This window comes from Podarcis bocagei (genome assembly GCF_964188305.1).
Source record: "Podarcis bocagei genome assembly, chromosome: 1".
Lineage (NCBI taxonomy): Eukaryota > Metazoa > Chordata > Lepidosauria > Squamata > Lacertidae > Podarcis > Podarcis bocagei.
In genome coordinates this window covers 121,532,881-121,548,801 of record NC_138125.1, presented here as the reverse complement: position 1 = coordinate 121,548,801, position 15,921 = coordinate 121,532,881, and the positions used below count along the sequence as shown (strand labels likewise).

Here is a 15,921-nt window from a genome sequence, read left to right as displayed (position 1 = left end):
TTGTGTTGCCACCCTCCGGACCGCTTGAGGAGAGGGCATACAAAGGAGGGGCTCAGAAAATGATCTTAGGGTCCGTTTAGGTTCATATGGAAAGAGGCAGTCCTTGAGGTATTGCGGTCTTGAGCCGTTTAAGGCTTTATAGGTCAAAACCAGCACTTTGAATTGGGCCCGATTCACCATGAAAAGCTTTAAAATATTTTCCTGGATTTGGGGACTGCACCCCAACTAAGACACACAGAGAGATCATGCTTCTAGAGGCTCCAAGTGAAAAGTATAAAAAACTCAAATGGCTGTAAAGCAAGAGGCAGCAATTGATGACAGGACCATTTATAAATTACAGCCGTTTCCCTAATAATAATAATGTGGTACCTCAGGTTTAGTACTTAATTCGTTCTGGAGGTCTGTTCTTAACCTGAAACTGTTCTTAACCTGAAGCACCACTTTCGCTAATGTGCTCCGGTGGCAGCGGGAGGCCCCGATTTCTGTTCTCATCCTGAAGCAAAGTTCTTAACCCGAGGTACTATTTCTGGGTTAGCGGAGTCTGTAACCTGAAGCGTATGTAACCTGAAGCGTATGTAACCCGAGGTACCACTTAGGGAAGTTTTTAATGTTTGAAGCTGTACTGTTTTTAATATTCAGTTGGAAGCCGCCCAGAGTGGCTGGGGAAACCCAGCCAGATGGGCGGGGTATAAATAATAAATTATTATTATTATTATTATTATTATTATTATTATTATTATTATTATTACCACTTTAGTTGTTGTTGTTGTTATTATTATTATTATTATTAATACCCTGCCCATCTGGCTGGGTTTCCCCAGCCACTCTGGGCAGCTTCCAACAAAATATTAAAATACAATAGTCTATTAAACATTAAAAGCTTCCCGAAACTTCTTTTAGACTTACTAGTCTTCCGTCTGTTTGTTTTTACCTGGGCAATAGCTAGGAGGTGTTTTAAAAAACTGTGGCTAAACAACTTAACTTTCTGAGTAACCCGAGCTCCTGTTTTTAATAAGACTTTCAAAATTGTGGACTATGAAGATGAACTGAATTTACTGTCCGTTGTGGCAGTTACTCAGATAGGAGCTGATGGCGCCGCCCACCTTGACTTCCACTGCAACGAGTACGGGACTCGACTTAAGAGCATTCCGTTTGCGGAATCTTGGGATGTGGTGAGTATAATCCCACTTAACGTACCGTACTTTTCCGTGTATAGGACTATGTTGTTTTCTTTAAAAACCATGCTAAAAAGTGTGGGTCGTCTTATACACGGGTAGTGCATAGGGCGGACGTTTGATTGATTGCTGCTGCAGCTGCCAGTGGCTATTGTGCATGTTACTGGTTTCTGCGTCAATGGGTGGTGTTGATCGGCTGATGCTGCGGCAGTTGGGCAGGCGATTGGCAGCTCCTGGCTGCAAGGCGACAGGCGGGAGGTGGATTTTGCAGTGCAAATACCCCCCAAAAAAGCTCAACAACCCTGGCAATCCCCCCCAAAAAAGCTCAACAACTCTATGCAATCTCCCCCCATTTTCTTAAATTTCAGTCCCCAAAAATAGGAGGCGTCTTATACATGGGGGGGGCGTCTTATAGACGGAAAAGTACGGTACATTTTCATTAGTCACTCCACTTAACGTCCCGTTGTTCATCCAGCTGCCGTGTGCCATTCGTGTTCCAAATGGAGAGATCCAACAGAAATCCCATCGGGGGGGGGGAATGTGCAAAAGGGTGTACAGTGTTACCTCAGGATGCGAACGGGATCCGTTCCAGAACCCCATTCGCATCCTGAAGCGAACGCGTGTGTGCGGGGCACGATTCGCCGCTTCCACGCATGCGCATGCCGTCATTTTGACCATCTGCGCATTCGCAAGCAGTGAAACCTGGAAGTAACACGTTCCGTTACTTCCGGGTCGCCACGGAGCGCAACCCGGAAGCGCTCAACCTGAAGCGTATTCATCCCGTGGTATGACTGTATCACTGTTCCCAGAAACAACCGTGCCTGGGCTCAGGGTGCACGCTTCTTGTCAGTTGTGCCTTTTTTGTTCCAGAGCTGAAAAACCAGTTCTGTAAGTTGGAACTAGAAGCTGGCTGGGCACAGTTATGACTCACTGGAGGTTTCGATACCCCTCACCCCTTGCCCTGCTCATCCTTCCCTGAAACAGCTTTGCCATTTATTTAAAAAAACGATTGAGTGTCACTCTTGGTTTTTCTTTTAAAAAATAAATAAATAAAAGAGAACTCAGTATGAACTTTTAATCAGTTGGCTTTGACTGGACTTAACCGCCCAGGGGTCCTTTACCTGCTGACAATGAGCGCTTTGCTAGTTGATTGAACAAAACACCCCCAGCAAGCTGCAGGCTCCATCCAGCCACTTTTTGCCTTCAGCAGCTGCCAGTTCTGTTGCATCACAGCAGACTCCTCCCTCCGCCCCTCCGTCTCTGCTTTCCTTCCTCTCATTCTCTCCTCCCTGCCCTGCCAGCTGAGCATAGCTGTCAACCGTCCCTTATTTGGCGGGAAAGTCCCTTATCCCAGCACCGTGTCCCGCTGCTGTCCTTTATTGATGATGTCCCTTAAATTTCCCGGGTTTCAAAGGAAGCAGCTCCTCTCCCTCCCTCCCTGCCGGCCAGGGAGGAGGGAGGCTCCAACTGCGTTGCTTGGCTGCATTGCTTACCCAATAAGGAGTCTTAAGAACGACTGGGGGGTGGAGCTTACATGCTTTGTGCCGATCAAATCGGCCGCGTTGCCTGGGGACTCGCCTTTGCTCAGCGCTTCCCACCGGAGAGGTGACGGTGGTTTTCCTTGCTGCATCCCCTTTGCCGGGTTACTGCGCTGTGGGAACCACCGCTTGAGGCTTCGTTTGGCTGCTGGTAGACTAAAATTCCTTATTTTGGCTGCTGAGCCCTTATTTTCAAATCTGTAAGTTGACAGCTATGCAGCTGAGGCTCCACTTAATCCCCAAGTCCCAATCAGCCCCTGCCATGGCCAATGGTCTGGGATGATGGAAGGAGTTATCCGACAACGTCTGGGGAGCCATGGGTTCCCCATCACTCTGGAGTAGAGTTTATATTCGCTGGTTAGCCCAAGCTTCATGTTATAACTTGCTTGCTGCAGAGGGATGTCATATCTGAGGTGTTTTTCACCGCAAAGCCCTGTGTGTCATAGAAGTACCTTCCCCACCCTGCCTACCTGAAATGAAAATTACTGTTTTCTTTGTTCTCTCCATGCAGACGTACAACCATGAAGTTTACTTTGACAGAAATATAGTTGTACACATAGAACAGAAGCCCAGCAGGATCTACAGCTGTTACGTTTACCAAATGACCTGCAGTAGTTCTAAGGAAGATGAAGACATAAAGAAGGGGAAAGGAGAACGACTGTTTTGTGAAAAAATGGGGAAAACTTTTGAGGTTTTTTTGTAGCTCTAGCCATTTTAGAGACTTTGCACCGAGGATTTGTAAACCTCCTTGAGCTGGTTAATAGTTGTTACTCAGCTTCCTCTGTGTAAATATACATCCTTTTGTAATGAAAAAAAAGTTTCCACTACATTTTATTCCCACTACATATTTATTTTGAAGTTTTCTTACATGTAATGAAATGCGAATTGCGTTTATTTGCAATGTTTTCAGGAGGCGGAAAGGGGTCGCTACCCATTTGGCTGAAGAGCAGGATACCTTTTGATGGACTAGTTTCTATGACACACAGACTTTCAATAGCTCAAACCACATTTGTAATAATAATTTTATTATTTATATGCCACCCATCTGACTGGGTTGCCCCAGCCACTCGGGGCGACTCCTGACAAAATATGAAAAACACAATAAAACGTCAACCATTAAAAACTTCCCTGAACAGGGCTGCCTCCGGATGTCTTCTAAAAATCTGATGGGAGGGTGTTCCACAGGGTGGGTGCCACTACCGAGAAGGCCCTCTGCCTGGTTCGCTGTAGCTTCATGTCTTGTGGTGAGGGAACAACCAGAAGGCCCTCGGAGCTGGACCTCAGTGTCCGGCCTGGACGATGGAGGTAGAGACGCTCCTTCATTTATCTGTGTTTTCTTTAAAATGTTTATCTTCTTTAAGTGAGACCACAGATAGAATTGCAGTAAAGGCATCTTCAGATTCCATAAAACAGTAGACTCTGTAGAGAGCAAGTTCATACTCAGTTGACCTAATACTAGAGCATTCATGAGCAAATCCTGGATGACATAGTCCTATCAGGACAGTGGTACCTCGGGATGCGAACGGGATCCATTCTGGAGCCCCGTTCGCATCCTGAAGTAAACGTAACAAATGACGGCGTGTGTGCGGGTCGCGTTTTGCCACTTCCGCACATGCGCGTGACAGCATTTTGAGCGTCTGCACATGCGTGAGCGGCGAAACTCGGAAGTAACACACTCCGTTACTTCCGGGTTGCCACAGAGCGCAACTCGAACGCGTTCAACCCAAAGCACATTCAACCCGAGGTATGACTGTAATGAGAAGGGAGAGCAGGGGCTGGACTGAGCTCTTCCCTCAAACAGATGATTGACTTATCACTAATTACCGTATTGGCCTGAATATAAGCCTCACTTTCCCCCCAAATTCCGACCGTGAAAAGTTTAGTGTGGCTTATATTCACGACCTTAGGTTTTCAGCCAGGATCGCAGGACAAACAGCGCCAGGAGCATGGCAAAGCGGCGCCCACCCCGCATGTAGCCCCCCGTCCTCTCCCACAAGGCCAGGAAGGGAGAGAGCGAGGAAGGGAAAAGGCCGTCGGTGTCAGGAGTGTGGGCAGGAGCCAGGCCCTGTGACCAGTAGGGCTTCGCAGGACTGGGGCCTTCCTAAGTTTGTTCTGGAGAGGCAAGGCCCAGCCACACAGGTGAGGCTGCTTGGTAACTCGCTGCACCTGGTGGCAAGAGCCAGGAAGGGATATACGGCTCTTTGCCACAGCAACTCATTTCCTTCCTTGCTGCGTTTGGCTTCTTGCTTCCTGATCCGTGGACCTCGGCTTCTTGACCCTCGGACCCTTGACTTTGTGACTCCCTGCTTCCTGATCCTTGGACCCCTGGCTTCTGGACTCTCGTTCCTGCTCCCACCCCACCATCTTGCCCCCGGTCCCGACATCCTCACCCGGGACTTCGATCGCCCGTAGACCAGACCATGACAGTCAGCAACGCAGCACAGCTCCCCGGCCCTCCCAGTATGCAGCCAGGAGCAGTGAGCATGGAAACTGCTTATATTCGGGTATTTTTTCTTTCCAATTTTCTTTTCCAATTTTAAAGGCGCGGCTTATATTTGGGTGCGGCTTATATTCAGGCCAATACGGTATCTCAATAAAGTTACCAAGTGGGACTTGTAAGTGGTGTTAACAGAGTGTGCAGCAGTCCACTTCTAGAGGCACATATAATTGGGCCAGGGCCCCTGTGATTAAAACTTAATAACAGTTTTGCAGCAGTAGGGATGGGAGAAGAGATTCAGTTCAGTTTGGGTTCAAAGCCGAACCGATCCAGTTCTGAAACAGTATGAGAGCCAAAACACAACCATCGTTCGATATTCGTGCTAAAAAACAACATACGTGAGGAACCTGTGCGTGAACATATTCTTGAAAACATACAAAAATGCTATATTGAAATTACGTTGCTTGCGAAAGTGTGTACATGGCAGAGCTGCATAGAAAAATCGTTTTCTCAGGAGAATTTGCACTAAAATGCTGAAGAACCTTCATGAGGATTTTTGTTTCTTAATCACAAACTGCTGCAGAAATATGAAGAGCCGAGTTTAATATTGCGGAAATGAGGAGCTGTGAGAACTGAAATTGACAGATCTTTCCATCCCTATCTAGCGGTGGACTGGATATCAGAGGCTAATGACCCCAAAGAGTCAACTTGGCTGTTCCATACTATTGTTTGTCCTGAATTTGGCAAGATTGTATGTTTTCATTCTCAGATATGTTTGTACTGGCTTGGTGCAAGCTTCCTTTTAGAGCTTTCCTTTTTAGCCAAAGCATTTTCCAAATTCCACTCAGGGCAAGGTCTGAGGGGGACTGTCTCTAAAACGAAACTTCTAAAAATGTTGTTCCTGGAAATTCATATGTTGAGTTGTCATTTACCTATGGCCCTTGAATACAGCCCTTGGATTGGGAAAGGTTCCTGTTAAGTTGTGAGTGAACATAACAGTATCCCCCTGCTGGCCCAGGGTGAGAACTTCAGTTCCCACCTCCCTTCCACCCCAGTGCTCCTTTTCCCTTATGGGGTATCCAAGAGCCTGTATAGAGTCATTACGTAGGTTCACTATCGGTAGGAGAAAGTAACAGGCCAACCAGAGAATATTGAGAAGCAAAGTGGCTAGTAAGCCTGATCTTTATTGAACTGTTGCAAAAGGGTCTCACACCGCCCCCCGCCCCCACACACAGGAGGAAGGAGGAACCCAAAACATTGATGTGCAAGCTCTTATATAGACTTTTGAAATTGCCCACCCTATAGCCCAAGACCACCCCCCTGAAACATTATACATACATCACAGAAGGAGGCAGTCAACAGCAGAGGAGGTGGTCTACAGCAGAAATCCTGTTTGCCAGGGTACCTAATAATGTTCATTGACTGTATTACCTGGGCATCCTGGCCATTCTTTTGTGATGGTTAATACTTTAGTTCCTGAATCCAGGTCACAGGCTCACCCTATTCATACACAGATACACCCTTAAGGCAGGATTTGTGAGCAAAGATACAATGGTGGGTTTTCTCATTTCCTTCCTCCTTACAGAGAAATATTTGAGGTCAATTGGGAGGGTCAAAATGGCTTCTGGGTGGTTCTATTTCAGACACATGGCTTATATACTTATGTATGTGTTTGCCTTGTACATTTATGAACATTTATTTTATATCTTAGACCTTACAGTTCTCATAACACCAGTATAACGGTATCATTTTGTAATGGGAAGCTTACATTTTGTGCTGTGGGGTTTTATTGCTGCGTATCAATAATAGGGACGCGGGTGGCGCTGTGGGTTAAACCACAGAGCCTAGGGCTTGCTGATCAGAAGGTCGGCAGTTCGAATCCCTGCAACGGGGTGAGCTCTTGTTGCTCAGTCCCTGCTCCTGCCAACCTAGCAGTTAGAAAGCACATCAAAGTGTAAGTAGATAAATAGGTACCACTCTGGCGGGAAGGTAAACGGTGTTTTTGTGCGCTGCTCTGGTTCGCCAGAAGCGGCTTAGTCATGCTGGCCACATGACCCGGAAGCTGTATGCTGGCTCCCTCAGCCAATAAAGTGAGATGAGTGCCACAACCCCAGAGTCGTCTGTGACTGGACCTAATGGTCAGGGGTCCCTTTTTATCAATAATAATAATAACAACAACAATAATAGTAATATAACACAGTCAAACCTTGGTTCTTGAATGGCTCCGTTTTGGAACGTTTTGGTTTTGTTTTGTTTTTTAAATGATATTTATTGAGAATTTAAAATTACAGAGAAAAACAAAAGAAAGGGGGAAAAAGAAGTTAAACAATACAAGTCAATAAAAATAAAGAAGAACAAAACACACAATACATCAAAACCAAAAACAAAAGCGAACAAAAAATTAAAAACAAATCCAATATTCCCAAATCTTTATCTTTCGTTATCTTGTTACGTCGACCTCCTCACACCTCCCTTTTTTGTATTCTAGTTATTAATTATCTCAGCAAATCCTTTCCATCTTTCACTATGTTCTGTCATTAAATTGTCTTAATTTATTTTAACCTTATCTTACCATAAAAAGCCCTAAAACTTAAAACTTATTTGTACATAACTCCTTATAGCATTTCTACTAAAGCCAAATAGTTTCATTCCAACATTTTTTCTAACACTCATTACCGTATTTTTCGCCCCATAAGACGCACTTTTTCCCCTCCAAAAATGAAGGGGAAATCGGGGTGCGTCTTATGGGGCGAATGCCTCGCGCGCCCGGCAGGAGGTCCCACCAGGTGCGCGAGGCTTGGGGCGGCAGCCTGTCGCCCGAAGCACGGGGAGCCCTCTGGAGGGCTCCCCCTGCTTCGGGCGAGTGTCTGCAAGCCTCGCGCACCCGGCAGGAGGTCCCACCGGGTGCGCGAGGCTTGGGGCGGCAGCGGACTGCTTGCGCGCACCTAGAAGCTTGGCGCGCGCTGAGCTCAGCACGCCCCAAGCTTCTAGGTGCGCGCAAGCAGTCCGCTGCCGCCCCAAGCCTCGCGCACCCAGCGGGACCTCCTGCCGGGTGCGGGAGGCTTGGGGCGGCAGCGGACTGCTTGCGCGCACCTAGAAGCTTGGCGCGCGCTGAGCTCAGCACGCCCCAAGCTTCTAGGTGCGCGCAAGCAGTTCGCTGCCGCCCCAAGCCTCGCGCACCCAGCGGGACCTCCTGCCGGGTGCGGGAGGCTTGGGGCGGCAGCGGACTGCTTGCCGGCATGCAGAAGCTTGGCGCGCGCTGAGCTCAGCATGCCCCAAGCTTCTAGGTGCGCGCAAGCAGTCCGCTGCCGCCCCAAGCCTCGCGCACCCAGCGGGACCTCCTGCCGGGTGCGGGAGGCTTGGGGCGGCAGCGGACTGCTTGCCGGCATGCAGAAGCTTGGCGCGCGCTGAGCTCAGCACGCCCCAAGCTTCTAGGTGCGCGCAAGCAGTCCGCTGCCGCCCCAAGCCTCGCGCACCCAGCGGGACCTCCTGCCGGGTGCGGGAGGCTTGGGGCGGCAGCGGACTGCTTGCGCGCACCTAGAAGCTTGGCGCGCGCTGAGCTCAGCACGCCCCAATCTTCTAGGTGCGCGCAAGCAGTCCGCTGCCGCCCCAAGCCTCGCGCACCCAGCGGGACCTCCTGCCGGGTGCGGGAGGCTTGGGGCGGCAGCGGACTGCTTGCCGGCATGCAGAAGCTTGGCGCGCGCTGAGCTCAGCATGCCCCAAGCTTCTAGGTGCGCGCAAGCAGTCCGCTGCCGCCCCAAGCCTCGCGCACCCAGCGGGACCTCCTGCCGGGTGCAGGAGGCTTGGGGCGGCAGCGGACTGCTTGCCGGCATGCAGAAGCTTGGCGCGCGCTGAGCTCAGCATGCCCCAAGCTTCTAGGTGCGCGCAAGCAGTCCGCTGCCGCCCCAAGCCTCGCGCACCCAGCGGGACCTCCTGCCGGGTGCGGGAGGCTTGGGGCGGCAGCGGACTGCTTGCCGGCACGCAGAAGCTTGGGGCGCGCTGACCTCAGCTTGCCCCAAGCTTCTGGATTAGCGCAGGGGTCCGCTAGCCCTGGGAGAGGCGCCCGGCTCTCCCACGCTAGCGGAGACCTTGCCGGCACGCAGAAGCTTGGGGCGCGCTGAGCTCCGCACGCCCCAAGCTCCTGGTGTAGCGCAGCGCACCTGGGGGGGAAATAAAATTTTTTTCCTTTATTTCCCCCCCTAAAATCTAGGTGCGTCTTATGGGCCGGGGCGTCTTATGGGGCGAAAAATACGGTAATTTTACAATATTTCTCTAAATGAATTTTTAAACTTTCTTCCAATCTTCATCCACCGTCTCTTCTTCCTGGTCTCAGGTTCTGTCAGTCCTTTCTATCCATTCCATTTAGTCCATCAACCTGGTGATCTTCTATCCGAGGCTCTTAACTCTTTTCCATGTCCCTTCTGCAGATCTTCTTCATATTTATACCTGCACTTTACTTTGTCTTCTGCTGATCTTGTTCTTAGTTTCCTTCATTTATCGCGGAGGAGTAGATCTCGGGGAGACTCCAACCTAACAATGTCTTTATCCCTTCTCGACAGGTCAGCCCATTCTCCATAGTCAGCACTAAAATCCAAAAGGTATTTCAAGGCATGTTTCAAAGTCCCTCCAAAGTTAAAGGCCCCGACAACTCCAGACTCCCCCTGGCGCAGAACCAGATCCCAGAAGCCAGAACAGCCCTGCATAGGAGGATCTATCCAATTTCCCATCTCCAATCCAAACGAGACTCCATCTCTCCAAGTCTGTCTTTCTCCAGGTTCGGTCATCAAAAACAACAGCTTATGTTCCTGCAAGGCCGCGGCTCTCTCCACTTGTATTACTTGAGGTTCAACAGCAACCTCCTCCTTTGTCTTCTGCACAACTTGCCCTGTCAAAGCAGATTCCTGGTTCGGTTCCTGAGAGGTTTCTATATAGGTATTCACTGTTTGTCCAAAATTATTAACTGCAACAGTCATCAAATCCATCTTCTCATGTAGCTGTTCCAATAAAGCGCTTGCTTTGCAAAAAGCAATCACTAAGGCTTCTTCTGGGCACATTCTTGTTCAAGGTCAATGTCTGGTTCTCAGGATCTTTAATCTCTACAGCTGGAGAATTCCCCAGATCGACTCCAACAACAGTTCAAAAGCTCCCTCTAGGGGAAACAATTTCTATTTGTATCCGTCCTTTTAAAAGCAGATCCAGCAACAAAATTACTTTTGTTTTTCAAATATTTTATTCCTTTTAAATGCAAAAGGAAACATTGGAAACAATATGTTTCTCTTTTTTAACTATCTGTCAACAAACGTTTTATTCACAGTCAATGAACTTTCCCAAAACGTCTGTCTTCCTAGCAACCCGTTCCCAGGTTCAAGGCGGTGGAAATTTATCTTTCTTTACTCTCTCTCCTGCAGGCTTGAACAATCTAAAATTTCCCCCCTCTTCTCCTGCTTCCAAGGGGGGTTTAGTAGTTTTAGCCGATGGAGATTTAATCCTTTACAAAAGACTTTCCAGACTTTAGCTTGCAATGTCTTTGCTTCAATCTATTTACAAAAGCGGAAGGCGGACTTCCTGTTTAGAACCTTCCCGCTTCGGTGCCAAATTAAGATGTTTCATAGTCCAATTTTCCGTTCTACTCACAGGTAGTTGTTTAAAGTCCAATGGTCCACAGGAAAAAGTCAGCGCTCTCCGGCAACAGCAATGCGGCTTCACTCCGTGAAAAGAGCAGTCGAAGCACCGCGCCGCTCACCCCACGTTGCTCCGGATCCCCGAAACCGGGTTTCCCCGCGAGTAGGGGAGGCGCAAAAGGTGCCTGCTGAATCCCACGTCCACAGGCTTCTCCCGCCTGTGGTTTTTGATGGGTCTCCGCCTCGCCGTGGCGGTCCAGACCCTAATTTCCACGAAGCGGATTCCTCCCAGAGGAAATCCGCCATTGCCGGAGGCGCTAACCCGGAAGTCCCCGTTTTGGAACGTTTTGGCTCCTGAAAACCTGGAAGTAAATGCTCTGGTTTTCGAATATTTACGGAAGCCAAACAGCTTCTGGGGAGTTTTTTACTTTTATCTCCATTAACTTTGCAGACTGCCCTTTGATTCTTGGTTGTCGAACGTTTTGGAAGTCAAACAGTCTTCTGGAATGAATTACATTCGACAACTGAAATTTGACTGTAATAATAATAATAATTTATTATTTATACCCCGCCCATCTGGCTGGGTTTCCCCAGCCACTCTGGGTGGCTCCCAACAGAATATTAAAAACACTATAAAACATCAAACATTAGTAGTACAAATACAAGTTTATTAAATTTGTGAGGTCCATGCCTTTACACAAAATACCATAAAACATTATTAAAAGATAAACAATAAAATTATAAAAGTAAGCTAAAATTCATGCCATGCTGTCCCAGCAAGGAAACTACCCAATAAACCCCACCATTCAGGGAAGAACATATAGCAACAGGTTAGGAGAGCAATGGAAGGGACCTCACCGTTTCATCCAGGAACCATACCCTAGTTTTCATAGCCTTCACCACAAAGACCGCTACCACGTGAGAAATCCGTGGATCAGCGTCCACCAGTAAAAACTTTACTTGGTCCTCAGAGTTGACTATTGATTTGGGAATAGTTTGTAACATCGCATCCCTGAAAGCCGAATAGATGGGACAATACAACATGTAATGTATGAGATCCTCTTTGGTTCTCATATAACAAGGACATATACGCTGCTCTACTGGGATTTTTGCATATCTGCCTGACAGATAGGCCGTAGGAATGGTTTGAAAACGGGCCATAGTAAAGGCTCTCCGAAGAGTGGGATTGATGATATTCGCCAAATAATTGGCGCAGATTTTGACTGCTTTCAGTCGGGGAAACCAGTGGGAGGACCCTAGGATCTGTATTTTTGTGATATCTAACAAAGCGTCTCTCTCCAGGATCCATTTCCGGACTTTGTCCGGGCTCCACAGTTTAAGGATATTAAACTCCGGTAGGGTGTATCTAACCAGGATCTCAGATAAGTTTTGGCGCCAAGTGGTGTTCTTTTGAAAAGATACAAAGGCTTGTTTGGCCAATAAGGTGTTTGAAGTGTTTGCAAGACTGATGTAAAATCGTAGGAATCTTAAGTGGGCCCTGGCAGATACAGAGGGTAATCCAACCTCCACCCTCAAGAAAGCTGCTGGGGTTCCTTGAGGAAGGCCTAGAATCCTCTTGAGATAATAATTTTGCAAAATTTCAAGCCGTTCCAACAGCCTCTGGTTCCACCCCCAGAGTTCTATCCCATATAACATCTGGGGGATAGCTTTCCCAACAAAAGCTCTTAATGCCGGGATCACCAGTTGTCCCCCCCTGGAATGGAATAAACTAAGCAAAGCACCAATTGTTCTTCGTGTTAAAATGGTTACAGCCTTAAAGTGGGCTAGCCAACTAGATGTAGCCTGGAATGTAACACCCAGATATTTAAAAAAAGGACACTGTTCAATCACATGTCCATCTAAAGACCATCTAGAGATGTGGCGAGCTCTAGTGAACACCACAATTTTTGTTTTGTCATAGTTTATCTTTAGTGAATTATGGGAACACATCAAACATTAAAAACTTCCCTAAACAGGGTTGCCTTCAGATGTCTTCTAAAAGTCAGATAGTTGTTTATCAAGCCACAGGCGGCCTCTGAGACTATAGGTTTGAGTATTTCTGTGGTGGCTGTCACGAATGGGATATATTTACCTTCCCACCTAGCCAATGCTAATGAGATATGACTTGGGAAATCATACTCTGAATTAATTCGGTCTGCTCAACAGTTAAGTAACACGAGAGGAATGGAGAAATACTAAACGCTTCCATATGATCCCTGTGGGAAGACAGCTTTTTCAACATTAAAGTGAACTCTTGGCTTGGGGAAGAATTGAGGAAATCATGCTTTTGAAAATGTGCATAAGCGCAGAATGACATCTGCAGTAAATAGAGAAAGGAGGTTCACTGCCCTGCCACCGATTTAATCTCTGTTCAGGAATGGACTGTAGGGACATTTTTGAAGCAGGAAGTCTCAGGACTTGAAAGCAGGAAGTTAGGTGTTTGTTTGTTTGTTTGTTTGTTTGTTTGTTTGTTTGTTTGTTTGATTAGATTAGATTTATGTACCGCCCTTCATCCTAAGATCTCAAGACGGTTCACAGAATAAAATATGGGATAAAAACACACAAATAAGTAAAGCAAAACAGCAAAAGAATAACGCCCCCCTCCTTTCCTCCTCTACATAAAATTCCCATGATCCCTGACCACTGGGGTCCTGCTAGCTAGGGCTGATGGGAGATGTAGTCCAAAAACATCTGGAGAGACACAAGTTTAGGAAACACCGGTGGGCTGTGGCAGGTGCCCACTTGTGCCAGCTCTTGACAGCTTCTGTGGGTCAGATAGAGAGAAGGCAGAAAATGTGGGTGAGAAAAATGTTTTCCTGAAAGGTGGTTTTTTTTTTTAAGGAGGTATTTTAAGATAAATATACAGTGGTACCTCGGGTTACATATGCTTCAGGTTACATACATTTCAGGTTACAGACTCCGCTAACCCAGAAATAGTACCTCGAGTTAAGAACTTTGCTTCAGGATGAGAACAGAAATCGTGCTTCGGCGGCGCGGCAGCAGCAGGAGGCCCCATTAGCTAAAGTGGTGCTTCAGGTTAAGAACAGTTTCAGGTTAAGAACAGACCTCCGGAATGAATTAAGTACTTAACCCGAGGTACCACTGTACTACTTCGGTTTCTTATTTTCCTGAACTCACTGTGACGGGGTAAACAAGGAGGATAATTCATGCTTTCCAAGGCCTTATAGAAGAACCTCTTTGAAATATACTCAGAGTCGCAAAGTGATTTCATGCTCTTTATTCAGCTCATAGTGGTGAGGAGGAATGAATAAAAGTCCCCTCAAAGTATCTGCCTTATTTACATTATTTACACAATGGGCTGCACATGATTGGTTAATTCTGGAATTCTACTGTAAGCCAATCAGGTTGTGGATTCACTTCTATCTGGAGCAGGATTGGGTGGTTCCTGCCAACCAATCATACTGCTGCATTGTTCTTGGACCAATCAGACTGCTGCATTCTGAATTCTATTGTTCTAGGACCAATCAGACTGCTGCAATTTGGATCCTATTGTTCTAGGACCAATCAGACTGCTGCAGTTTGGATCCTATTCAACTCAGTACATAACACTCTTCTTAGAAATACTTTATACTTTATTCTTTATATAAAGAACAGCTTCTATCCATGGGCTGTTAGGCTGCTGAATGAAAAGGTAACAACAGGGCAACTGAATTTTGGGTTTGGTGGGTGTGCGTCAGTAAATGAGGGGAATTAAGACGAAGAGAGCTGAGTGGGAGGTGCTCGTGTAATCTCACTGTATACAAGTTGTACAAGTGACAATAAAGTATTTCAATTTCAATTTTAGAATATGCCTCTCATTGAAATCCAGATATAATTCAATCACCAGCAGCAACAAAAGTCTCGTTCCTGTGTGTGTTTACAATATTATTCCTCGGTTTTAGGAGGAGCAATACTTATGCTAAGAGAATTCCACATTGCCAAGCTTTCTCCCATGAATAATGTTTTTTCCTTGCCTCATTTCAACCTGGACATGTTTGCCTGACAGTTCATGGGATGGTGAATCTTAAAATTGACACTGGACGCAGACCCAACAAGCATAATGGGTGCTTGTTTCAGCGCTCTCTTATTTATATCAAGTCAATACTTGGATAGAGCATTGTTTTCTGTTCAATAGTATTTAAACGGCATTTGTCTGAAGCTATTTGTTAAAAGTGATGTATTATGATTCTTTCAATAATGGGCAGAGAAAATACAAGATTGTTAAACGTGCGAATTAATGTGCTACATGCATTGATGGTGATCCTGGAAGCACAAGTGATAAATTATTAATGGTGGCGCACAGTCTAATGCACTGTAGCACCTTTTTTTTTAATGTCATCATTTTTGCATGGTCTCCTTCAAGCAGGGTTGTAAAAGTATCACCGCTGTCTTCATGAACAGAGTGGAATAAAGCTTTTTACGGACTCTCTCTCTCTCTGCATTTGACACATTAAAACACACACACAGCCTAGGGTTGCCATATTTCAAGAAGTAAAAATCCAGACACAGTTGCTGAGCTGTTTTGGGGCGAGGCCAGCAAAACACCTCAGATAAACAAGTGGCGCATGGTGCCAGCGGGGCCATTCTGCCACCCAAGATATGCGGGGGGGGGGGTCTGGAATAGGAGCAGGGCTGGTCCAAGATATTTTGCCACCTGAGGCCGACCCCAAAATGGGACCTCCCTCCCTGCTAGGGAAGAAAGGGTGCGGGAAGGTCTACATCAAGAACAGGGGACAAAGATTGACAGGGGGATCTGCTTCCCTGTGGATCCTGCTGCCTGAGGCAGTCGCCTTGCCTTGCCTTATGGGTGGGCCGGCACTGAGGAGGAAGTCACAGGTGGACTGTGAGCAGCAGAAGAGAAGAGCACACTTGCATCATGTTCCAGCCGCTAAATCCATGATCACATCCTCTTCAAAGATCCCACATTGTATCAGCCTCAAACCTGGCACAAATAATTTCCTTCCTATTTAGTTGCCCCCCCCCATCAATAAAAAATACTTAACTGAGATTCTGCCCCCCTCAACAAAAGCCTGCTGCCCCTAACAGAAATCCATGCTTCATCATGGTTTCTGTGTATAACTCATTTTATTTGGCTGCAACTTTTGACAGAATGAACATAACACAGTTTGTTGCATTATATTCTGAGTTAA

General features: G+C 46.9%; 1 protein-coding gene across 4 annotated transcripts in view; it reads left to right on the top strand.

Annotated features, from left to right (window-relative positions):
• The window catches only part of DCAF17 (DDB1 and CUL4 associated factor 17), a 32,074-nt gene extending 28,228 nt beyond the window's left edge, over positions 1-3,846 (top strand). For 3 of the 4 annotated variants that reach the window (XM_081175911.1, XM_081175909.1, XM_081175910.1), the window contains 2 exons: positions 1,017-1,172; positions 3,225-3,846. In XM_081175911.1, the coding sequence (XP_081032037.1) occupies positions 1,017-1,172; positions 3,225-3,416 (348 nt within the window). In that variant the 3' untranslated portion in view covers positions 3,417-3,846. The other variant, XM_081175912.1, reaches the window with a different exon arrangement.
• Positions 3,847-15,921: the final 12,075 nt, after the last annotated feature.